General features: G+C 40.2%; 2 protein-coding genes across 12 annotated transcripts in view; both read right to left on the bottom strand.

The window, feature by feature from the left end:
* Positions 1-25,437, bottom strand: part of Tlr1 (toll like receptor 1) — a 62,398-nt gene extending 36,961 nt beyond the window's left edge. For all 6 annotated transcript variants that reach the window (XM_047565936.1, XM_047565931.1, XM_047565932.1 and 3 more), the window contains exons 1-2: positions 25,418-25,437; positions 23,652-23,727 (exon numbers count right to left, since the gene is read on the bottom strand). The gene's annotated coding sequence lies outside the window, so the exon portion shown is untranslated. The remainder of the gene's footprint in view (positions 1-23,651; positions 23,728-25,417) is intronic.
* Tlr6 (toll like receptor 6) lies at positions 1,922-25,479 on the bottom strand. 6 transcript variants are annotated; one of them, XR_007110456.1, is made up of 4 exons: positions 25,418-25,479; positions 23,652-23,727; positions 3,896-8,918; positions 1,922-3,752 (listed from the first exon to the last, which is right to left on the bottom strand). XR_007110456.1 is itself a non-coding variant. In XM_047565942.1 (3 exons), exon 3 carries the CDS (start codon positions 8,858-8,860, stop codon positions 6,467-6,469), a length of 2,394 nt encoding a protein of 797 aa, XP_047421898.1. In that variant the 5' UTR covers positions 8,861-8,918; positions 23,652-23,727; positions 25,418-25,479; the 3' UTR covers positions 1,922-6,466. The 6 variants fall into 6 exon arrangements, 3 of the variants coding, with proteins under 3 accessions (XP_047421898.1, XP_047421899.1, XP_047421900.1); XR_007110457.1 differs by having other exon boundaries at positions 1,922-4,044; positions 6,032-8,918; XR_007110458.1 differs by having other exon boundaries at positions 6,032-8,918.
* Between the last annotated feature and the right edge of the window lie 112 nt (positions 25,480-25,591).

The following is a 25,591-nucleotide window of genomic DNA, read 5'->3' as shown; positions in this document are numbered from 1 at the left end:
TCCCCTTCTGACTAATCCCGGGAGAGTCAAAGTGAACATACAGTAATGCAAATCACACAACGAGGTTTTATTAAAGCGACCGACCGCGACCAGCCCCTCAGACCGATACAATGGCTGCGGAGGGAAGGGCCCCAAGTGACGAGAAAGCGCTCTATTTAAGAGCTTTTTCAGCATTCATACACAAGGACCTCTACATTATTGGTTAAAATTCAGATAGCTAAATATTTGTCCTCCTTTGGTTTGGTCCCTCCACTTTATTTGAATCTTATTGGGTCCCGCCAAAACTGAACGGTCCTGGAGGGAGCAGGGAGGAGGGAGGGAGTGAATTAGGAGGGAGAGGGGTCAGGGCTAGGCTGCCCTGTCCTTGATAGATGGGGTCTCCAGACAGCTACACATTCCCCAGATAGATATCTCTGAACAGCCTTGATAAACCTGGGGCCCAGCACATCCCATTTGACCTGTATTGGCCCTCGAAGGCGCCGCTGCGGCTGCTGGATCCTCGGTGCTTGCACGCCCTTTTCCTGGGGGCCCAGTTCACGAAATAGCTTGTTTGTACAAGAGGGCTGCATGGATGGCACCCCGTTCTCAACACCTCTCCCTTAGAAAATCCTTTTCCCCTGCTACAACGCTCAGTGGAGTCTCCAGGCCACCAGAGACAGTCACGCCAACCCAGGGTAGAGGGTTGAATAGTGGTCCCCTCTCCCAGGAAGATTCAGGTCCACCTGGAGCCTCAAAATAGGACCTTATTGGAGACAGTCTTTGCAGATGTGATTAAACTAAGGATCAAGGTGTGATCACAAAGGATTGAGGAGGCCCCTAAATCCAACTAGCATATCTTTGTAAAAGATGGAAAAAGAGAGACACAGAGACTGCGGAGAAGACCTTGTAGAGATGGACGCATAGGCCGAACGATGCATCTCGAAGTCACACACCACCAAGGACTGCCAGCAAACACAGAAGCCAGGAGAGAGGCCTGAGCCTCCGGAAGTTATGAATCCTGCCAATACCTTGATCTCTGACTCTGGGCCTTCTGAACCCTGAGAAGTCAATTTCCATTGTCATAAGCACTGTGTGGTGGTCATTTTTACAACAACCGAGGGAACTGACCCATCAAGCCCACTGATGCTCCCTCTGCTCATGGTGCCCTTCCTCTTCCAACTCTGCACCCGCCGTGGCTTCCTAGCCACATGCTGTGGACCCTCACGCTGCCCACCGTTGTCCAGACACCTCTCAACAGGGCTCATCCTCGCAGCCCTCGCTGATCAATCACCTAGTGTTCCCATCCTGTTTGCCAAGACTTAATGTTTGTGAAAAAAATTTTCACATTGAAATCCTAATCGTCAAAGGAATGGTAATAGGTGGCCTTTGGGGTGGTGATTGGGTCATGAGGGTGGGATTAGGGTCCTTATAAAAGAGACTCAGAGAGCTCCTTCACTCCTCCCTGGTGTACCAGGACACAGCTGAAAGTCTATGAACCAGAAAGATGGCCCTCACTAGACACCGAGTCTGCCAGCACCTTGATCTTGGACTTGCCAGCCTCCACAATTGTGAACAATGAGTTTCTTGTGTTTATAAGACATAAGACATCCAGTCTATGGCACTTTGTTACAGCAGTCCAAATGGATGACTCCTTCCCTCATCAAAGTTCATCTTGGCCATGTCCCTCTCCTCCTAATCATCACCTTATTAAGGAATCCAACCTTTATTCTCATCACAGTGTTAATAATTGTAAACATGTTATGGCGAACTTTACAAACTAGCAAATCGGTTGGGGGCACATGAAAGTATAGCACAAATACAAATAAAATGACGCTACCTGTATGCAATTCTGTTTTTGTTGTTGTTTCCTTTTTTTTTTTCTCAGTCCATTTTTTATCTCACTGAGAAATACTGGAGGGCAAATTTTTCTGTTGTTTTTAGATTTTATTTTTAATTTAAAATAATTTTACATGTTTAGGGGTATAATGGCTGTGGTACATGTATACGCTGTTAAATGGGTAAATCAAGCTAATCAACATACCATCCCCTCACATACTTATCTTTACTTTGTGGTGAGAACATTTAAAATCTATTAGGGATGCTGGAATACACATTTATTAAAATTTTGATTGACATGAAATGATTGTATATATTTAAGAGGTACAGTGTAATATTTCTACACAGGTATACAGCATATGTACTGATCGAATCAGGGTCACTTTTACAACCGCCTCAACAGAAGGGCTTGTTCCACGAAGACAGAAGGAGTTGCAGGTGCCTGGCATGGGGTGTAGGCCTCACCCGGGTGTGGGACGCATTGCCCAGTCTCTGCAGGAAGTGTTCCTTTCTCCCAACATCAGGTTAAACCTGGGGTCCTCTCACCTCAGCAAATGGCCTGTGGAGACAAGCCTGGGGACACCCCAGCAGAGATGCTACAGGTGTCCAAGGTCAAGGGCAACTCTCTTGGTAGCCTGGGGGACCAGTCCACCAGCAGGGCAGCTCAAACACCACCAGGGCCGCCCCTGCTGTAGTCCACAGAGCCACGTTTGCATTGAGGACTTTAAAGATGTTGTGACCAGTCAGGGCAACTCCTTCTGCCAGGTTTTGACTGTGTATCTACCACGGACGATGCACTGTCCACTCAGCACCAGAAAGAAGCAGTGAACACATGGAGAAGGTTCCCATTTAACTGCAGTTTGCATTTCGGTGGAGGGAAACTGAGAAAACAGGTAAACAAGTAAACAAGATAATTGCAGAGTGATGTGCAGCGAAGAAAATGAACAGGAGAAAAGGACCCCACAGTGACCGGAGGCCGGCTGCTTTAGAAGGACGGAGGCCCTCTGGAGGTGACATTGGGATTTGAACGATGAGGACAGGCTAAGCTATTCAGGGAGACTAATCTCAGCAGGGGAAGTGGCATGGCCAGGTGTAATGGTGACACAGTGGGGAACCAGTGTGATGCACTGGGGGGTCAGCCAGAAGGCAACTGGACTGGAGTAGAAGCAGAGGGGACGTGGAGAGAGGTAGGAGGCAGATCATGATAGCATCCCACAGTTTGACTCAACTCCAACTGCAAAGAGAGGTTCATTAGAAGGTTTTCATGGGAATGGCCTCTGGGAATGGCCTCACGTAATTTACATCTAAAAACTGACTCCAATTGCTATTTGAAAATGTGTGAGGCAAGAGTAAGAGCAAGGAGGCCACAGGAGGCTTTGCAGCAGCACAGGTTGATCCTGGTGCCTCAGACTGATGGATGCTCTGCCCAAGTTTGCAGGGAACAAGCACACTGTTCTCTCATAGTAGGTCCACACGGGAGGGGGGGGTGTCAGAGAAAGCGGTACCATTATTCTGCTGCAGATGGCCGAATTCTTAAGGGTATGGACTAAGAGGCTGTATCAAAGGAATCCAAAACGTCTTAAATAGATGGAAGTTTACTTCTCTCTTCATAACAGAGCTGAGCAGTCCAGGACGTGCTGAGAGACTGGCCTGGGTAGTGAGAGATGACAGAATGAAGAGCACATCCTCAATATGTGACTTTCACCTCTAGGTTCTAAATGGCTTTTCCAGTTCTTCCCTTTCATCAAATGGCAAAGTGGAAATGACAGAGGAAGCCACACTGATCTTTCTTACAGACATGACCCAGAGTGGCACAGAGTTTCCAGTTCCATCCCATTGCTAAGAGTTCGGTCACACGTCCACATGAAGCTATAAGGAATGCTGGGAAACGTAGCCTCCAGCTGGGTTGTCAGGTGTCCTGATAAAACTGGAGCCATCTAGTATCACACAAGAGGATGGCAATTATTGGTGATGAATAATAATCTCTGTCACAACATTTTTCAATTTATCTGTGTAACCGTGTTATGGACTGAATTGTGCCCCCACTAAATTTGTATATTGAAGCCTTAACTCCCAGTACCTTAGAATGTGACTGTGTTTGGAAACAGGGCCCAGAAAGAGGTGATTAAGGTTAAATGAGGTCCTAGGATGGGACCCTAATCCAATATGAATAGTGTCCTTATAGGAAGAGGAAGAGACACCAGGGATGTGTGCACACAGAGAAGAGACCTGTAAGGACAGAGAAAGAAGGTAGTCATCTGAAAGCCAGGAAGAGAGGTCTCACCAGAAACCAACCCTTCTGGCACAGAAGTTTATTTTAGACTTCTAATCTCTAGAACTGTGAGAAAACTGTTATTTAAACCACCCGGTCTGCAGTATTCTGTTATGGCGGCCCTAGAGAACAATCCACTGCCCTTCTCAGTAATTGTTACAGGAAAGGCAATCCCATTCCCTCTCCTCTGCCCTTATACCCAACCCACCACAGTCATCTCGTTCCCGTTGGAGACACTGGAGATGGAGAGAAAGTTTGGGCAGTTGATCACTCCGCTTTCCAACTTTCTCAGAGCTCAGCTCTGTCCCTGCCTTTGGGTTCTGAGATAACACTATATTTTTGAAATAAATACCCTTTTTCTCAGTTGGCACCTGGTGTTTGCAACCAGAATTCAAGTGGAAGTAGAAGATTCATGGAGAAAGAAATCTTTATCTAAAAAGAAATGAATCCCTTATGATAAACCTTTCATAGGTGTGTGTGTTCATACATCACAAAAGTGTAGACTTTAATTCTTTTTAAAAATATTACGATTCTATATTTTAATGTCAACAAATTTTGTGGAAAACATATTGATAACATTTAAAAAGTTCAATCATTTAAAATCTGTGCCACAGGTTTTTGTTGGTGGTGTTGGTTGGTGTTAGTCTAGGAAACAGTTCAACAGTAGCGGAGGAAGAATTTTCCATTTGGACCAGGGCCTATGAAGGAAAAAAAGTGTTCTCCAAAAAAGCAAGGGAGAGCTAATGTAGACAGAGAGGAGTACTGAAATTTCATTAAGATTTATTTCTTTACAGTGATTCGTTCATTATGAAACTGGCTTCTTGAATGAATAAAATCCAGAAGGAAAGAACCTGGTTTTTCTCTCTAGCTATTGTCTCACGACCAGGTTGCACCCGATCTTCCTCCACAACACCTGATCTTGGGAAGATCCCATACATTCTAATAATTCTCAAGTCTCATTTTTGTAATTGTACTTCTATATCAGGATTAAAGGATCAGGATGAATTCAAGTTAACAGCAATTCACACTCAAAAACTCATTCAAAACTCATCCTTTTCCCTAGCTCAGACCTTCCTTTCAGTGAAGGGAGGAAGGAGTGTAACCAATTGCTTTACTTTACCTTGGTCATCTCTGCCATCTTATGTTCCAGCAGTTCCCAGACCTTTGCAAGGAGAGGGCACACATCTCTTCATTCAACAATGAATACTTATGCAGCACCTATATTTACCAAGAACTATTTACCAGTCCCTTTGTCCACAATGCCCATTCGCACCCCAAACTCCAGGAGGTGCTTGTCAAGCTCTTGACAATGCCAAGAGCTCTCACATCACACCTTCCCTGATGCATGGATCTTACACTCCTGTTCCAGGAGGGGAATGCCAGACTACTTTCCTACCATGCTTGGAGTCCCTCTCGCTTGCCTTTTGGAGAATTCAAAGCAATCTCACCATGTTTTGGAGTCTCCACTTAATGACTCTCTAAATCAACCTTTTGAATTGAGTCTTCTGGAGATGGCAATGTGGACTAATAATTACTAGCTCTTTTCTGCTCTTTTAGGAAGTCCAGCCTGGCTGTGTCTCATATATGTGTGTGAAATATGGGAGCATTTATTGCCTTTTGTTGGTTTTGGGCTTTAGGCAAAATACTAAGACTACAAGAAAAACCCCATTTGATATCCAGTTACACATAAATTTGACTCTCAGTTTCTTTGGCAAGCAAGTATACCCAAGTCTTTCATGTCAACAGCCTAAAACTGAAGGCCAAATTTCCTTTTATATACATATATTATTATGCCATGAGTTTCCAATGGTTAATTACATATTTGTGTGGCAGAGTCAAAAAATTAATAAACTAGTACTCAAATGTAGAAAAAATGCTCTCTTATATTCCATAACTTGTCTAATATTTTTCCTAAGCCCCAAAGCTTAGGATGATAAAACTTACCCAGAGTCCAATGAGGATTCAGAGGATGCTCCAAGGACCAGAGTATACAGTTCTGAGGCTGATTCCTATTTTGCTGACATGAAGCCATGCCATTTTCTGCCCACAGTCTCCTTTCCCTCTTTCATTTGGGAAATTTGGGAAAGGAGACTGGGGAAGAAAGATTTTTGAATGAGCATTTACTCAAAATAACGTTTCAATGTGAAAACAGGGAGTAAACAGGAAGAGACAGACTAAGCTGTCTCTAATTGGCAAAATGAACATCGCCTTCACTCCCACCCCAAACCTAATACCCCAGCTAAGTTGAAAGAAGGTTTTCATTGTGTCTTCCTCAAAGACTTTGAGGATATGGAAGCATGTCCAGATAGGAGCTAGAAAAACCATAATGTTCATCAGAGTTCAAGTTAATGGTTGTTTCTTAATTTGGATTTCCTGACTTTAAATTTTCACATCATCATTTTCAGTGACTAGTGTTAAATTCATGTTAAAAGCAGCTCTGATGTTAGCCCAAAAAAGTCCACGTTTGCTCTTTTCTATGGGCCATTCCAAGTAAGTACGCTGTGTCATGAGAGCCCTCAGCTTGTGATACTTCCTGGGAATGCTATTGGGTGGGATGGGTTCCAGCAAGATCAGGATTAAGTTATTAGACCCTTCATGAAAGAGATTGTGGTGGGCAAAGTAGAGCTCATAATGGCACCACTCACTCTGGACAAAGTTGGGGGACAAAACAAAGATGGACTTGTAGCTCTTCTCAATACAATTTATGATATTTTCCACAATGCTCTTGCCAGGAACAAAGTTTCTCTCATGGAGACAGATCTGTATATCTTCTTTTTCTAGGCAAGGTATTAGTTCATTTTTCACCCAGGCAGAATCATGTTCACTGTATGAAATAAAAGCATGGAACTGGAGAGTTTTTTGGAGTTCCTCCAAGGGGACATTCCTAGTCCTGTGCCGAGTCTGGGCCCACTGACACACCATCCTGAGATACCAGGGCAGATCCAAGTACAGGCAGAGGAAGGTCACAGTACCAGCCAACACCAGCACGATGGCCCCAATGGTGACAATCAGCAGACCTGTGTTACAGGATAATGGAGACACATGGAAGTCCTTTAGTGGGGTTCCCTTATAGCTTTCTGGGTAGTCACAGTTATAGGCATCAGGCCAGCCCTCTACCACCTCTCTTGGTAGTTGGTCTAGATGTTGGACGAAGTCTCTTAGCTCACATGTACATTGGAAAGGGTTGTTCCCTGCTTTGATTGACTTAATCTTCTGGCAACTCTGGAAGAAATCAGCTGATGGCTGGGAAACCGAATTATGCTCAATGATCAGTATAGAAAGGCTGCTGAAGGTACCACACCCAGGAAGGTCGGCTAAAGAATTGAATGCTACGTTGAGTTCTTGCAAAGCTTCCAGATGGGTGACATCTTTAGGGATGTTCATTATTCTGTTATTGTGAAGATCAAGTACCTTGACCTTGGGAGGCAAACATCTAAAAACCAAGTCAGTGAGTGTATTTGAAGACAAATTTAACACCACTATACTTTCAACCCAAGTACAATTTTCCTCAAGTCTATGAGATTCCAAAGAATTCCAGCTAACATCCAGTAATTCCAAAGATGACATATTCTTTGTCATTAGAGATACTTTATAAAGGTTTTTTAATCCATTCTTTTGTAAGATAAGTGTCTCCAGTTGCACTAAAGTGGAACAATTTTGGAAAACACTATCTGTGAACACATTCTGGGTAAAGTTCAAAAACTTAAATGTGCTTGGTGCCCGAGGACAAAGCATATGAACAAAATTGGTGTCTGATATGGTTAACATCATAATGTTCATCTCAGAAAACACTGTGTATAATGCTGTCTGTGAATAGATAAAAACTTGATTTTTAATATGTTCTATTTTCAATGCTTTCAGTGTTGTTTCAGAATAAGTAAAATCTTCTTGTTCAATGCTTTCAACTATTGTTAAATTGTAAATATTAAGATATTCCACAGGTTTGGGCCAAAGGAATTGAAAAACTCTAACCAAGCATTTCCAAGTTGTTTCGATGTGTTTGAGAGTAAAGTTCAGTAATGTTGGAACTCTAGTGAGTTCCAATAAAAATTTAATGAAGACTTGACAGTTCTTATCATTCAGTTTAATATTTGTCAGCTGTAAGCACCCTAAAGTATTAACTGATATGTTCACTTGGACAGAGAATAAACTCTCTGGGTGAAAAACAAAGTGAAGTGATTTTGTATTCAGAATTTGAAGACTTTCTGACTCATTTTCTTTAACATAATAACCTCCTAAATCCAGAAGAATGGAATTTAGATGCAAGTGAGCAATTGGTAGCAGATCTAATGGCTGGAACTTCGTAGCACTTAATCCTAAGAAATGTAATTGTGTCAAGTTGCTGAATTCCGTACAGATGGGCAGAGCATCAAAATCATTAAATGAGAGATCTAAATGCTTAATACCCACAACAGGGTAGCAAGATATCTTCTGCAATTGATTGTGAGATAAATCTAAATATTCCAGGTCCTGGTTGAACTTGAAAACACTAAAATCAAGTCTCTGGATTCTATTGTGGGAAAGTCGTAAAACTTTCAGTCCTGACAAAGAGCTGATGTCAGAGAGCTGAAGCTCAGATATATAGTTTTGAGATATATCTAAGACTTCGGTTCTTGGTGGCAGGTCTTTCGGAACCTGAGTCAGGCCTACTTTTGCCATGTCAACTGTAAGTTCATTTTCATCAGAAACCTGGAGTATGAATCCAGCTATCAAGATCACAATGATACAAACAAAGCGAAGGTTTCTGACAGCAGGCTCTCTGTCTGGGGTCATGATGCAATGGCTCTCAAGGGCTGCTGTTCTTCAGACCATTTTGAATTGAGTCCAGTTTCTAGAAATACAATATATAGTAAGATGAATAAAGTTTGAATGGCTGCTTTCAAACTTCCACTAATTAAAATCTCAATGGTTTCTTCATTCACAATCACAGTCATTTCTGTCCCCAAATTATTTTGTGATATTCTTTCCCTGTTACACAGTTTGCTGGTGCCAGGGGATCACAAGGAACCATGGCCATGTGTTTTGACCTGTCCAGTGCTGCCTAATGATTCACTCTGAGGTTGTCTTTGCTTCACATATGTCAGAACTTTAAGAGTCGGAGCAACCTCCTGGGTGGTGTTTGTGGGAAAGATTTAAAGGCAAATATACTAGCTGCAGTCACATGGGGAAAGAGAGAACAGATGGACAAGCCATAGACCCACCATAAAGCCAAGGAGGGAAGAGGCTGGGAACAGAAATACGCAGGAGAACAGAGGCTTTGAAAGTTCCATGTATGCCAACGAATTCACAAGTCGTCTGGAGCTGGACACAGGCTCAGAGAAGACCCAAGGAGAGTCTAAACTTTTACTGATTGTCTAGGCTCCACCTGAGCAGAAAGTGAAGACTAAGGCAGAAGGATTCCAACTCAGAGCCAGTATGCAAAGATCTGGAGTTGAATTTTGATCTTCATGTTTGGTTTGGTTTGATTTTTGCTCCAGGTGTCTGAGGAAATTTCACATCACTAGCTGACCACTGAGCTAACAGAACAGAGAATTCACTGTCCACAGATGACATACAGTCATTCCAAAAATAGCTTAGAAAAGTCGCTGAATAAGTGACCAATTACAACTCACAGGAGGCAGCAACAAGAAGCCTTGAGGAAGGGTGAGAATCTGATTTCTAGTTACTGCATTAGACTATTTAAACTATAAAATTTCTAGAAAAAAGGTTTGGCTTTAAGAAAAAAAAAAAGTATTGTCCACTCATGGGTTGGAGGAGTAATTAAAAAAATAAAGTCAAAGAAATGACACACCCAATATCAAGTCTCACTCTAATGCTACAGTAATCAAGATGGTGTGGTGTTAGCCAAAGAAGAGGCAAATAGTTTGATGGAACAGAATACAGATCTTGGAAACAGACCCCTACAAATAGTCAACTGAGTTTTGTTTTTTGATTTTAGTTATTGATGGGCCTTTATATGCAACACTGAGAATCCAACCCAGCACCTCACACATGCTAGGCAAGTGTACTAACTCTGAGCCACGACCCCAGCCCCTCAACTGAGTTTTGACACAGAAGCAAAGCCAATTCAAAGGAAAAGGACAGTCTGTCTAACAAGTGTTGCTGGAGCCAGGTGCAGAGGTACAGATCTGTAATCCCAGATTCTTGGGAGGTTGAATCAGGAGTATCTCAAGTTAGAGGACAGCCTCAGCATTTAATGAAATCCTGTTTCAAAATAAAAAATAAAAAGTGTAGCTCAGCTGGGGGCTGGGGCTGGGGCTCAGTGGTAGAGCACTTGCCTTGTATGTGCAGGGCACTGGGTTTGATCCTCAGCACCACATAAAAATAAATATTGTGTCCATCTTCAACTAAAAACTATTTTTTAAAAAAGTGTAGCTGGGTAGTAGAGTGCCCTGGGTTCAATCCTCAGTATTGCAAAAAAAAAAAAAAGTTACTGCAACAAATAGATATCTACTTGCAAGAGGAAGAATCATCTAGACACAATTTTCACCAAAAAATAGCTCAAAATGGATCACAGAACTAAATGTAAAAAGCAAATGATAAAACTTCTAGAAGATAACATAAGAGAAAACGTAGGTGACTTTGAGTTTGGCAATGACTTTTTAGATACCACTTTAAAAACACAATCAATGAAATAAAAAACTAAGTTGGATGCTATTAAAAATTTCTGCTTTGCAAACAACTCTAAGAAAGTGATTAGTCACAGACTGGGAGAAGATATTTGAAAAATATATATCTGATAAAGGACTTGGATCCAAAATATGCAAATAATTCTTGAGTAGTACAGTAAGAAAATAAAGACATAACTAAAAATGGGCAAAAGATATTAATAGACATCTTACCAAAGAAGATATGCAAATAAGACATGGACATATGAAAATATATTTAACATTATATGTCATCAGGGAATTACAATTTAAAACAATAGTGAGATGTTGCTGAGAATGGCTAAAATTAAAAAACAACAAATGTTGGAGAAGATATAGAGCAACAGGACTCTCATTCATTGCTGGTGGGAAGTGCAAAAGGGTACAGCCACTTTGCAAGACAATCTGACAGTTTCTTACACGTCTTACCATATGACCCTGTTGACTTCCAAATGAATCAAAAACTGATGTCCACACAAAAACCTACATGTGAATGTTTAAGAGTTTTATTCATAACTGCCCCAAACTGGAAGCAACAAGGTGTTTTTCAATATATGAAAAGATAAAGTGGTCCATTCATGGAGTGAGATATTCAATAATAAAAAGAAGTGAGATATGAAGTCATGAAAAGATATAGGAAAACCTCAAATGCATATTGCTAAAGTTAAGAAGCCAGTCTGAAAAGTCTACACACTGATTGCAATACATGACATTCAGGAAAAGGCAAAACTGAAGGTGTAATAAAAAGATCAGGGGTTGCTGTGGGTTCAAAGGGAGGGAGAAGGTAGAAGAGGGAGAGATGAATTGGTGAAGCACAGGGGATTTTTAAGATAGTGAAACTATTCTGTATGATATTGTCATGGTGGATACATTTGGCAAAACTATAGAACTAGACAGCACAAAGACTGAACTCGAACGGGAAAGCACAGTTAATAATAACATATCAATATTAGTTCATCAGTGGCAACAAATGTACCACACTAATGCCAGATATTATAAAAGGGAAAACTATTTTTTAAAATAGTGGTGGCGAAAGGAGAAGTATGAGAACTTCGTACCATTTGCTTATTTTTTTTTCTGTAAAACTGAAACTGCTCTAAAAAATAAAGCCCATTTATTGAAAACTTAATTAATTAACTAATAGAAATTATCCCAGAAGGAGCACAGGCATTGAAAACTTTAAATCAACTGCCTTAAAAGTTAACTATATGACCATAGGGGGTCCCTTCTAACTGTACCCCCTAAAAAATGGTTCGTTCTACTTAAAGGGACCGTCCTTTATCCCTACCCTAAAACATTACATTAGCCAGTTTGATTGTTTTAAATTGTGCAAAGGTGTAGCAAGGAACCAGTCTCAGAAACTATATGACATTCTCAGGAGTCTGTGCCAGTATTCATTTGGGACTAAACTCAACCATCTCCCCATGATTGAAGGCCAAAAAAAAAATAATCATTTCTCTCCTTTTCCATTTGTCTCCCTATTCCCATGACCTTGGGTTAATTTTCTGACTCTGTTCTGAAAATCTGAGACAAGTAGAATGTCAGCTATGTTACCAGGCAACATTACTTACTGTAAAAATGACCCCTGAATGGTAAATCACATCCCACCTGGAGGCACTAGGCATGAACTATAAATACCAGGTAGGAAACGGAGCTTCATGAGTCTGAATGCTTGGTTGAGGCTGAGGCCTCCGGGTGGGTCCTACAGAACAGCACTGATATAGAGGTAGGCTTTCAGATCCTCAGCTCAGGTTGGCCAAGGCAACATGAGATGGAAAGGATGAGGAGGAAGGTGGTAGGTAAGTCATGTGGCCTGGTCTGGAGGTTGATCCACCTGTGGCTTGATGGCTAAAGCTCTGTGAAACAGGAGAGGAAATACATTCTTATGTGAGAGTGGATGAAGGTTAGAATGAGGCCAAATCCCTGTCGTGAGGCAGAACGTACTACTCCTCCATGAATTGCACCTGACCCAAATTAGCTGCAGCTGGCCCAGAAGAAATGACACCACTGTGCAAGGCTGCATTTCAGGAGACACAATTATGACAGGCCAGACCAGTTATATATGTCTGACTGAGGGGTGGTATCAGCCACAAGAAGCTACCAACCTCATGTCTGTGACTAGGACAAAGGAATGGGATTAAAATTGTATAGAAGGGCAAACAAGGATCCAGTATCAGAACTCAGATGTATATTCAAGAGTCTGTGTCATTTGGTGCTGCATTGCACAGAAAAGTGTCGACCAGCTCACACACGACAAAAGCCAGGAAGACAGTGTGCAATCAATAAGTCAGACAAGGCTCCATGGCCAACTCAACTCTCAAAGTGGCATCTGGATCTCCTGCCCCCATGACTTAATCACTGCCAATGGCCCTACCTCTTGATGCCATCTTAGTGGTGACTGAGTTTCAGCCTATGAATTTTGGAGGGACAAAGATATTTAGACCAGAGCAATGACACACATACTCTGCCATTTTTAATCCCAGAGATTTACTTATAGTGACCGTATCTCATCTTTTGACAATTCCCATAAAAATAGCTATGTTATGTTTTCAACCAACATTAGACCAGAAGCCACAAATTCAAGAAGACATCTGGGAACATCAAGTTCCTTCAGTTAACACACTGACAGACGAGAGAAGATGAATAAATATTAACAAGTGCATGCAAGAACTCAGAAGGTACGTTAGGCTAAAGCTGCCACGTGCCAGAGAGCCACTTTCTGCATCACGACGGGGTACAGACACTGATGTTCACGACAGCAATGAGAGCAACAAGAGAAGGTACCTGGGTAGAGCAAGGAGGGAGGTGCATGGGCCCACAGACCCCATGCTTAACGATACTGCTAAGTCCCAGTAAATATTGATGACAAATATTTCAATAAAAATTTGGAACTTAAATTGAATAGGCAGATGATGGGGAAAGGGAGAAAGTGCACTAAAAAGCATGTTGAGATCTTTCCTGATTGAGAGGAAGATATAGGGACTGATTCATTCAAGATGTTGTTAAGGCTGGGAGTGTACTTCAGTGGTAGAGCACTTGCCTAATGTGTGTGAGAACCGGGTTCAATCACCAACACTGGAAAAAAATTAACGTTGTTAGAAATACACGTTTATTATAAAATTAAGAGTAATTATTGAAAAATACAAACCAAAGAAAAAAATGCCAATCATTGGGGGATGGGTAGAAGCTCAGAATGAAGAAACTCCAACCAATTTATCTGTATTCTTACGAAATGACACACTATGAGCAATTAGGATGTTTCTGGGATTGTAAAGATGGTCATTATTAACAAATCTGTGACAAAATACATCAGTAAGTCAAAAGCATAGATGAGCATCTCCATGGAGGCTAAAAATTTACTTGATAAAATTCAGCACTCATCTTTGATTAAAAATGCAATTTTAATTAAACTAGTTAAAAGATACTTTGAAAATTTGATAAAGAATATTCAAATATTCAATATTCAAATATTCAACTTTCACCAATATCCTACCCCAAAGTATTCTGGTTAAAGTCAGTTCAAAAGATGCCCGCCATATTTAACATAGTTCTTTCTATAAGTTCTAGCCACTGTAATGAGGGCTCTGGGAGATGTGTGGGATATGACAGGAAGCAATATTGAAATGGAGAAATAAAATTATTGTTTTTAGATTATATGATTGTCAATGTGGAAAATCCAAGAGAAGCAACTAAAAAACTGTCAGCACCAATTAGAGAGTACAACAGTATCTCCATATAGTTAAATATTACTATGTGGCCTTCAGAAATAATGAGGGGTTGGGAGTGTACCTCAGTAGCAAAGCATTTGCCTGGCAGGCATGATGCCCTGAGTTCAATCCCCAGCACCAAAAAGGAAAAAAATAATGGAAAACTAATTCCTTAAAAAATGCTCACTATGCATAAATGATAAAAGTCAATTTATTTTTTTGAAGTACCAAAGTAAGTATATACACATACATGTGGAAAAATCAGTAAGATACATAACAAAATATTAATAATGACTACTTTTGCATGGTAAGATTATAAAGGGGCTTTGTCTTCCTCTTAAGTTTTTGCCTGTATTTTTCAAATTTTCAACTTTCAAAATAAAGTAGAACATATTTGCCTAAATAATTTACAAAAATATCAAGTCTATCATATGAAGATCTAATTTCTCTCTCTCTCTCTCTCACACACACACACACACACACACACACACACACGTATTAAAACAAAATAGCACATAAAATCTAGGTGAATCTCCTGATCTTGGATTAGAACTTGGTTTAGATAGACCCACTACAAAAGATATTGAGCCAGGCATGGTGGTGCACATCTGTAATCCCAGTGGCTGGGGAGGCTGAGGCAGGAGGATGGTGAGTTCAAAGCCAGCTTCAGTAACAGTGAGGTACGACGTGACTCAGTGAGATCCTGTCTCTAAATAAAATACAAAAAAGGGCTGAGGATGTGGCTCAGTGGTTGAGTGCCCCTGAGTTCAATCTTGGTTACCCCCATCCCAAAGAAAAAAAGAAATTAAAAAAGGAAAAGATATCTGACTAAGGGAGATAGGCCAGGCATTAGGCATTAAATGCTGTTAAGAAATAAATGTTACTTTTGATTTGTTATTACTGATATGAAATGAAGCATTTAGGAATAAAATATCAGAATTTCTATAATTTAACTTAAGATACTTAAGAATAAAAGATAAAGTGAATTGAATGAGAATTCTTGTTTCCCAAAAGATTTTAAAAGATAAGACTTTTATTCATCAACCAAATTGGGAAAACTCAGAAATATAATAACCCACTGTTAATAAGTGGGAAAAAAGTAAGAACTCTCACTACTTAAGCAGGAATGAGAAATTAGTACATCATTTATAAAGGGTAATTTGGTAGTTTATATAAATTCCTTTAAAATATGCCTCCTCCTATTTTAGTAATTCCACTTCCAGGAATTTGCTAAAGAAATAATCAAAGATATGCACAGAAACATTGACTATGAGGATTCTAGAGACATGATGAAAAATTGTAAAAATCAGAATGTCTTCTGTAGAAACTGGTTAAATCAAATAAGGCACATCCATAACATGGAATAACATGCAGTCTCAAATACTGATAGCACTTTGAAAAAAAAATCTGCAGTAACTGCTAAGTGAATAAAAGTACCAAATTGTGTCATGAGTGGGACTCTAACTTTGTAAAATATGATTAAAACGGATGAACACAAAACCTAGGGGAAAAAGGAATATAAAGAAACACACCAAATATTAAGAGTTGTAATCTCTGAATCTCAGATGAATTTAATTTTCTTTCTTAAAGTACTTTCAAATATCTCTAAAATTTCTAATTTTGAACATTTTTTGTAATCTCAAAATATTATGACAACTTAAGAGGTGTCTTTAATTAAAACCTATATAAAATACTTTATATTTAAAGATGCATGCTTGTATTATTTGGAGAATTAATACATATATAAAGAGAGGGAATTTCCTCAACACGATGGTAGATAATTGATAGAAATGGATGAGGACCACCCTACAGGTCTCCCCCAGAGTCCAGCCTCTGGCTCAGAGGACAGAAATTCAGCCAACACGTGGGGAACTGGAAAGCTTATAACACCCACCCAAAATACAAATATTCCTCTCCAGGTGTTCATAGCCTTGCGCAGCTCCAACCCTACACACTTAAACCAGTCAAGAACTTTGGTATTTGAAAAGGGGGTGGAACTGAAAGACAGGAAATTCATGAGGTGACTGTTTTCCTAAGGAAGTAAAAAGAGATAGTTGAAAGTTGTTTATTTAATGCATCAAATGAAAAGGCAGAGAAAAACAAACAATTAACAAAAACTTTTTCAGACCAAATGGTGTTGGAGGGGACCTATAAAAATTAAAACTACAAGAAAGGAAGGACCAGAAAAAAAGAAAACAAAAACATTAAGTTAGGTTAAGTGTAGGAAAAGAATTTATAATCAAGCCAACAAAGAAACACAGTTTCTTTTGTCAAACTTAAGGGAAGGGATCTGGAGGGAGCTAAAGGCTAGCACTGCTGGATTGAAAATCACGAAGAGCTTGGTCCTGGTCCCTTCCTCCATTTAAATAATGGTGCTAGGTTCTGGAGATATGAATACGAAACGGAGTGCCAAGACTACTCATTCAAAAAAGAAAAAAAAAAAAAAAAAAGCTTGTGAGTTAGTGACATACAGACCAATAAACTATCACAGTTCATGCACTCGGGAGATCACACACAGTTACACTACAAAAGTGTGTAACTTGTGATAGGTGCTCTATCAGCGATAAAAACAGGAACTAGAGAAAGATGACGAGAGAAAACACTATAGATCGAAGCCGAAGAAATAAATAACAAAAGTTAGTTTTTTCCTTAATTATTGCTACAAGTGCTGGTTGTTTTATAATCTCGCATAAAGACACACTATTGTTTGGGTACAATTCAAAGGATACTTAAAACATTAAAAGAACAACTAAGTCATTTTGCAAAAATTTCCAAGAAAGCTTATTTCCCACATAATCATAAGCATTCTCTTCCTTATTGGAAGCATTTGCACCATAATTTGAAAAAGCCACAAAAGTATTTTTACTTACCAAAATTTCTTTTTTCAGAAGAAGAGAAAATAATTTCTAAAAGCACAAAAATAAGTACTTAACGAACGCAAGTCTTTAAAGTAATACCACGTACATGGTGTGGTGCCATCTGTTGGCGCTTACTGGAATTACTTTTTAAAAAGTAGAAACTTTTTAAAGGTCATGAGCAAAGCAGGTCTGTGGGTCATAGTTAACATTTCCTGAATAATCGCATCTGCTATTATCAATCGATTCCTGAGCATTATTTTAACTAGATGAGATAGTGAAAATAAGCCTAGGTCTGCAAGTTGTTTTTGTTGTTGTTTTTTTTTAATCAGCTTGCAAGGAAAGTTTAATCATTGATACCTGTTTAGCCATACCTAAGAGGAACTGTATCCAGATTTCTCACATTCTGATTAACATTTGGTATTATTATATATTTCAGTTTTTAATTCTAGAATAGCAAATAATGCTAAGATCTGGCTGGTCTAATTTAAATTTTAATTTTCTAAAGACTATTTAGAATAATATCAATAAGGGTTGAAACAAAAAGAGGGTGAATTTTTAAACAGCTACTTCTTCTGGATCCCAGTTCCCAGACTTCTCACTTGTTTAGGTTTTTGTAAAGAACTGTAGACATAAGATAAATAATCATTCTAGAATTAATCTCACAGGCCAGCATCATTTTATCTTTACAAAAAACAAGTTAAGACTATTGGGCTGGGGAGATAGCTCAGTTGGTAGAGTGCTCACCTCACAAGCACAAGGCCCTGGGTTCGATCCCTAGCACTGCCAAAAAAAAAAAAAAAAAAAAAAAAAAAGACTGTACAATGTGCCCAGTGGAAAAGTTGAACATCTGGGTCAGAATCACTTCTGCTTTCAGGGGGAAGGGAGTGGTCAATGTCTGACTATTCATCCTTACTCATCAAACATAACAGGAAGTCATCTTAGCCTGAGGAAACTCAGCCAGGAGTGATGGGTACAAAAGGAGGCATGAGAGAAAGCAGGTGTGCAGGACACTGGGAAACCAGATTTGGGAAACAATCAGAAGAGAAAGGAGTCAACTGTAGCTCTGAGGGAATTTCAGCAACATTGGACTAAAGTCTTAGAAAAGACATGAATATGCACACATGCATATGTCACTGCAGATTTGGTCATGTTGCATATGTCCCGTTAGCGTATTGCATAACAATGCTGGTGTTCTTATTGTAGCTTTTGTAACCCTGAGAACTGTCTTTAAGGAGAGAACAAAAAACACAAAAATCAGGTTGCAATCAAGACAGTGGAACTAAGGAAGAAACAGCCAGAACTGAGCTGTATTCTTACTTGACCTCTCACTAACTGGGCAAGTTGTTTAACCTCACAGAGACTTCATTTATTCATCCACAAAAAGGGAGTAGCTATTGTGATTTTTAGGGAAGATAATGAATATCAAGTGGCTGGAACGGTGACTGACACAGAAGAGAACTTGTAACAATTAAGGAGTTTGGAATTCTTTGTAAGTCACGTGTCTTTAAACGCTAAAGTGGAGGACTGACTATTAAGTGAAGAAAAGCAAGGTGCAGAACTGTATGGGGGGCTGCCGGGATAGCTCAGTTGGTAGAGCGCTTGCCTAGCATGCTGGGTTCAATCCCCAGCACCGCCAAAATACAAAACAAACAAAAAAGAACAGAACAGTGTGGAGAATAGGACATCATTTGCATGAATCCAATGGTTATCTTTTTGCCAGGCATTGTTCTGAGTACTTACAAGGATTAACTCACTTAACCCTCATAAGAAGTGTCATGAGATAAGTATTTTCATTATGCCCTTGCTTGACCCTGGGCGGACCTGGTTTGTGTTTTCACTGCAGCTCCCAGTGGGCTGGGATTTGAACCCAGGCAGTGAGGTCCCAGTGTCTGCCTCCTCACCTTCCACCAGGCCATGTTCCGAGGCACGCACAGGACAGGTGCAGAGAGAAGCAAGCTATTTAAAACAGAGGTTGGCATTTGCAGCCAAGGAGTGCCTGGGGTCGCCAAAGCCTGAAGAGAGCATGACCCTGCCAACACTTTGATTTTGGACTTCTGACCTCCAGGACTGTGAGAAAAGGAATTGCTGTTGTTTCAAACCCTGAAGTTTGTGGTAATTTGTTATGGCAGCCACAGGAAATTAATTCAGGGTCGACATACATATGCTGATATATGCATAATAATATTTTTTTCCTCAAAGGATACTTAAGAAACTGTCACCTTTCAGCAGAAGAACTGAGAAGACTGATTCACAGTCCCCATTTTAGGCCCTTTTATCCTGTCAGAATTTTTTATTTCTTACCATGTATGTCTTCCTTTAATTTTTTAAAAAAATGGTGCCAATGTGGCATAAGTAAAATAACAAGGCCAACTAACATTCTGTCCCAATCCAGAGAAACAACGCATTATTGTGATGGTTATTACTTTTCAAAAAAACTATCTTTATCTTTCCCCAGAAAATTAATAGTAAACACTAGTGTCTACCCAGAGGTTTGAAATGAGTCATGAGTCAATTATTGATATAAAAAACACAAACCACAGGGAATAAGATTGATAACATATTTTAAATATTGATACCAAAATTAAAATTCACTGCTGGGTTAGGGGAAACTTTTAAAAACCACAGACTGGAAGAATGCATTTGTAACACATATGTCAACAAAAAGGAGTAATAGCCAAAATAAATAGAGTTTTCCAACAAATCAATATGAAGGTGACTAAACTCAAGAGGGTGGGGAATGAGCCAACGATATGAACAGATGGATAAACAGAGAAGGAAGTCGAAATAGCTCAAACACATGAAAAGGTGTGCATCTTCTCTAGAACGTGGGAAAATGCAAATTAAGACAACCGGGAGACCCACTCGTACTCCCCTGAGATGGACAAAAATTAGAACATCTAGTAGACCAAATGTTGGTCAGAATGTGAGAAAACAGGAGCTCTCATATTCTCACACACGTCCAGAGATGCTGATTTAAATGGTCTGAGTGGCGCCAGGCATCCGGACTATTTTAAAAGCTCGTCCGGGGATTCCATTCCAACCCCCCAGAGGATCCGACACCCAGACCTGCGCTCTGTCCTGAGCACAGTGCCCTCTAGTGGTGCACGTCTTCTCAAATGCACCCTTCATACCTCAGGGCCTAGAGGTGGTGTCCTTGATTCCAGATCACTGTCCCTCTCTACAGACCGACCCCTTCTGGTTGCAAACACCTACTGAGCCCCATTCCTTCATCTAGTTCTTTAGCAACACTAAGTCCAATATCACCAATTTCATAATTCTAGATATTTTGGTAGCTATAAAAAGATTCTTCCTTTCCCCTAGCCTCTCAGTTCTTAGATATTCTCACTTCCAATTGTCTTGTCTTGACCTTGCCTCAGCCAGGCTTTCCCTGATTATATCCTAGACACTGTTATGACCACACCCAGTCCAAAGTCTCAGTTGCCACATCCCACTTTCCAGCTCCCCCTCCAACTCTGTCTCCTGCCAACAATTCCCCAAACTCATGGCACCTATCTGAAACATCATGCTCCATTCCTTTAGTCGTTTCTCTGCATTCACTCTCAGCTATCTTCTTCCTCTTTTCTCAGTCCAAGTTGAGCCCGATACTCCACCGGACTTCACTGAGCTCAAGTGGCTGAAGAGAGTTGGAGGAAACATGTACTTACCATGTCTCACCACAATGGATGACTGGGTCCCAGCCTCAGGAGGGAGCAGCAATCCTGTAGCCTTCCTACCCCCTCTCAACGCCCTCACTCTCCTCCTCTCCTTCAACTTCCCATAGCTTTTCCCCTTCCTCATTCTCAGCTTATGATGCTTCCTTTTTCTCAAAGAAAACCGATGTCACCAGAAGAGCATGTATCTGTCCTCCAAAGTGTCCCCACCTGCACTTTCCTTTGTCCTTCTGAATGAACCCTATACAAGAGCCTGTCCCTCCCCTGGAGCCCTGGATCACTTTCCAACTTGTCTACTAAGGCACTCACTCTTGCAACTATCCTCCCTCTTCTGCAACACCTTATTTTTTTCTCTCTAATGCAGTATTTCCAATCAGCATATAATGCTACAATTTCTCCCATCTTAAAAAACAAAACTTCTTTTCACCCACAACCTTCTCTTCCTTTCTCCTCTTTACACCAGAACTCCTTGAAAGAATTGTTTTACCCCTCTAATTATCCCCCCTCCATTCTCTTAAATCTACTCCAATCAGGGTTCCTTCCCTCCTTCCCTACCACTCAAGAGAAATAGCACTTTTCAAGGTCACCAATGACTGCGACATTGCCAAATTCAATGGTCAATTCTCGATTTTCATCTTATTTGAGCTACCACAGGCATTTATACACCATTGAAAGGTTTTGAAAAGTTTTCTTTCTTGTCTTCTTGGACCCCATATTCTCCCTTCCCACTATCCCCCCATCCCTGATTTCCCTACATACGCACTGGTATTCCTTTCCAGTCTCCTTCTGGGTCTTCCTTATTTCTTTGACATAAAACACCCAAGACCCAGTTGTGAACATCTTTTCTCTAATTCCATGCGCTCTCATCCTGGTCCATAGTGACAAAATCATTTATTTGTTGATGACTCCCCATTACTATCTTCAGCCCAGACTTCTCCCCTAAACTCCTGACTTATATCCAACTGCTTCCTAAACATTCACTAACCTGAATCTTGAATTCTCACTACTCAAACTCCAAAACTGCCAGGGTTGTGAGCTTTTTCATCTCAACAAATAATATTTTATTATTCCGGTAGCTCAGGCCAAAATCTTTGGAGTAGTAACTCCTTTCTCTTTTGGTCAAAGGCTACATCCAACCCTCGAGCAAATTTTGTTGGGGTTTCTCTGAAATATATCCATAAGGAAAATACCTCTTACGCCTTCCACTACTTCTGTGGTGGTTAAAGCCAGCTTTGTCCCACATGAATAGCTGCACTGGCCTCCCAACTGGCCTCCCTGCCTCTACACTTCTGTGTACCCATTCAAACCCATTTCAGCCCAAACCAACCAGACACAGACACCGGAATCATGGCATGCTGCTACTTAAAAACTGTGAGGATCCCCTTCTCACTTGAAGTATAAACCCAAATCTCTACTAAAGTTGAAGGACACAGCCTGGCCAGTGTCCATCTCAGTGTCCATGACTTCTCTGGTCTCATCCCTTTCGACTCCTCCCCATCCTCCCTTTGCTCCAGTCACACTGTGAGTGCACCAACCATGCTCCCTCACCGTTCCTGCAGTTCCCTTCACCTGAGGCTGTCCCCAGACATCACCCTGATTCGCTCTTTTACTCCCTTAAATCTATATTGAAATGCCACTTTATCAGTGTAGGCCTTTCCCTGCAGTCATGGTTCTCACCCATCATTCTTTAAACTCTATAATTTTATCCTTTTTTATTCTGCCAGCTGATATTAAGTTAGGGTCCATCTCCTTTTTATAGAATATAAGTTCTTTGAGGGCATGACTTTGCTCCTTATATTTGCAGTACCTAAAGCATACTTGTATACAGTAACATGATTTTTAAATTATTCGTTCTTTTTAGTTATATGTGGCAGTAGAACGTATTTTGACATATCACACATACATGAAGTATAACTTCCCATTCTTCTGGTTGTATGTGATGTGGAGTTTCACTGGTGCTGTGTTCACATATGAACATAGGAAAGTTATGTCCCGTTCATTCCACTGTCTTTCCTATTGCCATCCCCCTCCCTTCCCTTCATTCCCCTTTGTCTAATCCAAAGTACTTCTATTCTTCCCTCCCCCACCCTTTATGGTGTGCTACCATCCACATAGCAGAGAGAACATTCAGCCTTTGATTTTTTTGGGGGGGGGGTTGGTTTATTTCACTTAACACGATAGTCTCCAGTTCCATTCATCTACCGGCAAATGCCATAATTTCATTTTTCTTTATGGCTGAGTAATATTAATATGATGTTTTTGTGTTGAATAATTGGTTGAACCACATTGAAGGGCAACTGAGCCACATCTAGTAAAGATGACCCTGCCATTGCATTTTTAGCTTGGGATACAAGAAAATGTGTACAAAGATGGCCCTGCAGCATATCTGTAATTGAGTGAAATATGAAACACACTAAATGCTCATCAGTGTGGAAATGAATAAATTGGGGCATGGAAGAGAATCCCACAAAGATGTTGAAACAAATGTCCTAGAGTTACATGTATGAACATGAGTGAGTCTAAAAACATAATTTTAAGTAAACAAGTGTACAGGATGTTATTTATAAAATTTAAATCATTGAAAAAACAATTCTACATACATTTATGAGTGAAAATGTATGTAGTAAATGCATATAAATATGGGGGGAAGGGATATACAACCATCTCAGGACACTGGTTACCTTCAGGGATGATGGAAAACGGAAGGGGTGAAGTTTCAAGTGTATCTGCAACATGTTTTTCTTTTAAAAGAAGATTCTAAAATAAAAAGGCAAAAATTAAAATTTGTTAAATTCAAGCATCATCACAGTATTCTCTAGTTTTTTTACACAAATAAATATTTGTCATATTATCCTTTACTTATGCATTTGTTTCAAACACTGCAAAGCATTTAATTTTAAAAAATTTAAATTGCTGCAGGTGGAAAAACTGCGGTTGGAATCCCCAGCACAGCATGATGGGAAAAAAAAAATTTTTAATTGCAAAAAATTAAAATATCTGAAATAAAACCTGGTAGGCTTGAAAGCAGCTAAATTTGAGCAAAAGGGCATAATTTGCATTTGGCAAAATAAACTACAAAACAAACAAACAAATACCTTGTTGCTAGGATTGTTTCATTGAAATTCTTTATTGAACTGGTGTGGTTTGGGGCAAAGAAGAAAAAGGAAATCAGCCTTTAAAAATGGAATATGTGATTGGGCTCTGGCCAGCAGCAGGGCCCAGAAGGTACATGTAGCAGAGGTGTTTGCTTTCTCCAGGCAGGTGCAGAAATCATGGCATACATGTGGCAGTCCAGGTGAACAGAAACACACCTGTCACATTTACAACCCAATTCCATACCACTCACGGTTCAGAACTGAAATGGAAGGTTCAGAACATGCTCTCTATTCTATTTTAGAGGCAGAAAAAACAAGGAACAGAGCCAAGTGATAATCAGGGTTCTAAGTTCTGGCTCAATTCAAACAGATTGACCAGAATTGGAAGCAGCTTCCACACAACCATCCTCACATTAAGATAACTTTTTGATTTTTCTATTCATTAGCTTAATTTTTAAAAATTTTATATGGAAAACCTAAGGAAGGAGCTGGAAATGACCTGATTTGTTCATCAGTAAGGAAATGATTAAATAAACTGTGATACAAACATATTACAAAATATCAGGCACTTCTCAAAATAGATATGAAGATGACAATAATAGATAAGCAGGAAAAATTACAAAATATGTGAATATCTTGCCATATTTAAACTGTCTTTGTATACATGTGTTTATATAAGCTTAGAAAAACTACAATAGGATCTATGCATTATTAAAAATGGCAGTGATATTGAAGGGATGAGAGCAAGGCTATTTTTAAGAGAGTATAGGGTTGAAGCGGAGAAAATTGGCCTTAAATACATCACTCAGAAAGACTGTATCTAAATTTTTTTCTGACTTTTTATGCCCAGCATGTATACATGTATATTTTATATACATATATTTTTGTACATGGATACATGTATATTTACAAAAGTAGTTCATACTTCACTTCCACTTTGTTTGCTGCCCCGCCCCCCAGCTTAATATTTAGCCACACATTAAAGAAGGCCTTCCTGCACGGCCTTGCTTTATAATTTTTAGCAACTACAACGTATCCAACTGTTGGAAGTCACCGTAGGGTATTTCACCGATCTCTTATTGTGGGACAATTACAGTGCTTCCGGCTTAAGTAGCCACAGTAAAGAACCCTGTCCGCCCACGTTGCCCCTTTGTTTACTGAGGACAACTGCATTTTCTAGGCCAAAGTTAATGCATTTGGGTTTGATTCACATTTCCAAACTGGCCCTCTATAAGGAGGGGTTTTGTTGTTGTTGTTATTGTTTGTTTTTTAAAATCACAGCACATTCCCACCCACACGGTCAGGGAAATCTGTTCAACGCAGAACCAGAAAATCACAACCGGCCGAGCTACCTCCTCTCCATGGAGCCGCAAGGCGCTCGGGGCGTAGGCTAAAGGCATAGCAAGGGACCCCGAGAACCCCAGGCCCGTCCGGTTCCGGAGCGCAAAGAGCTGGGACAAGCAAAGTTTCCCGGAAGGATGAGCCAGCGCAGCCCAGCTGAGGCCAGGGGACCCCAGACGGAGGGT

Source organism: Sciurus carolinensis, chromosome 10 (genome assembly GCF_902686445.1).
Source record: "Sciurus carolinensis chromosome 10, mSciCar1.2, whole genome shotgun sequence".
NCBI lineage: Eukaryota > Metazoa > Chordata > Mammalia > Rodentia > Sciuridae > Sciurus > Sciurus carolinensis.
The sequence above is the reverse complement of the archived record's forward strand: the minus strand, read 5'-3'. Positions and strand labels throughout refer to the sequence as shown.

Bases quoted from the DNA above. Each gene is read 5' to 3' on its own strand.
- Tlr6 (XM_047565942.1), bottom strand. From the start codon at position 8,860: ATGACCCCAGACAGAGAGCCTGCTGTCAGAAACCTTCGCTTTGTTTGT.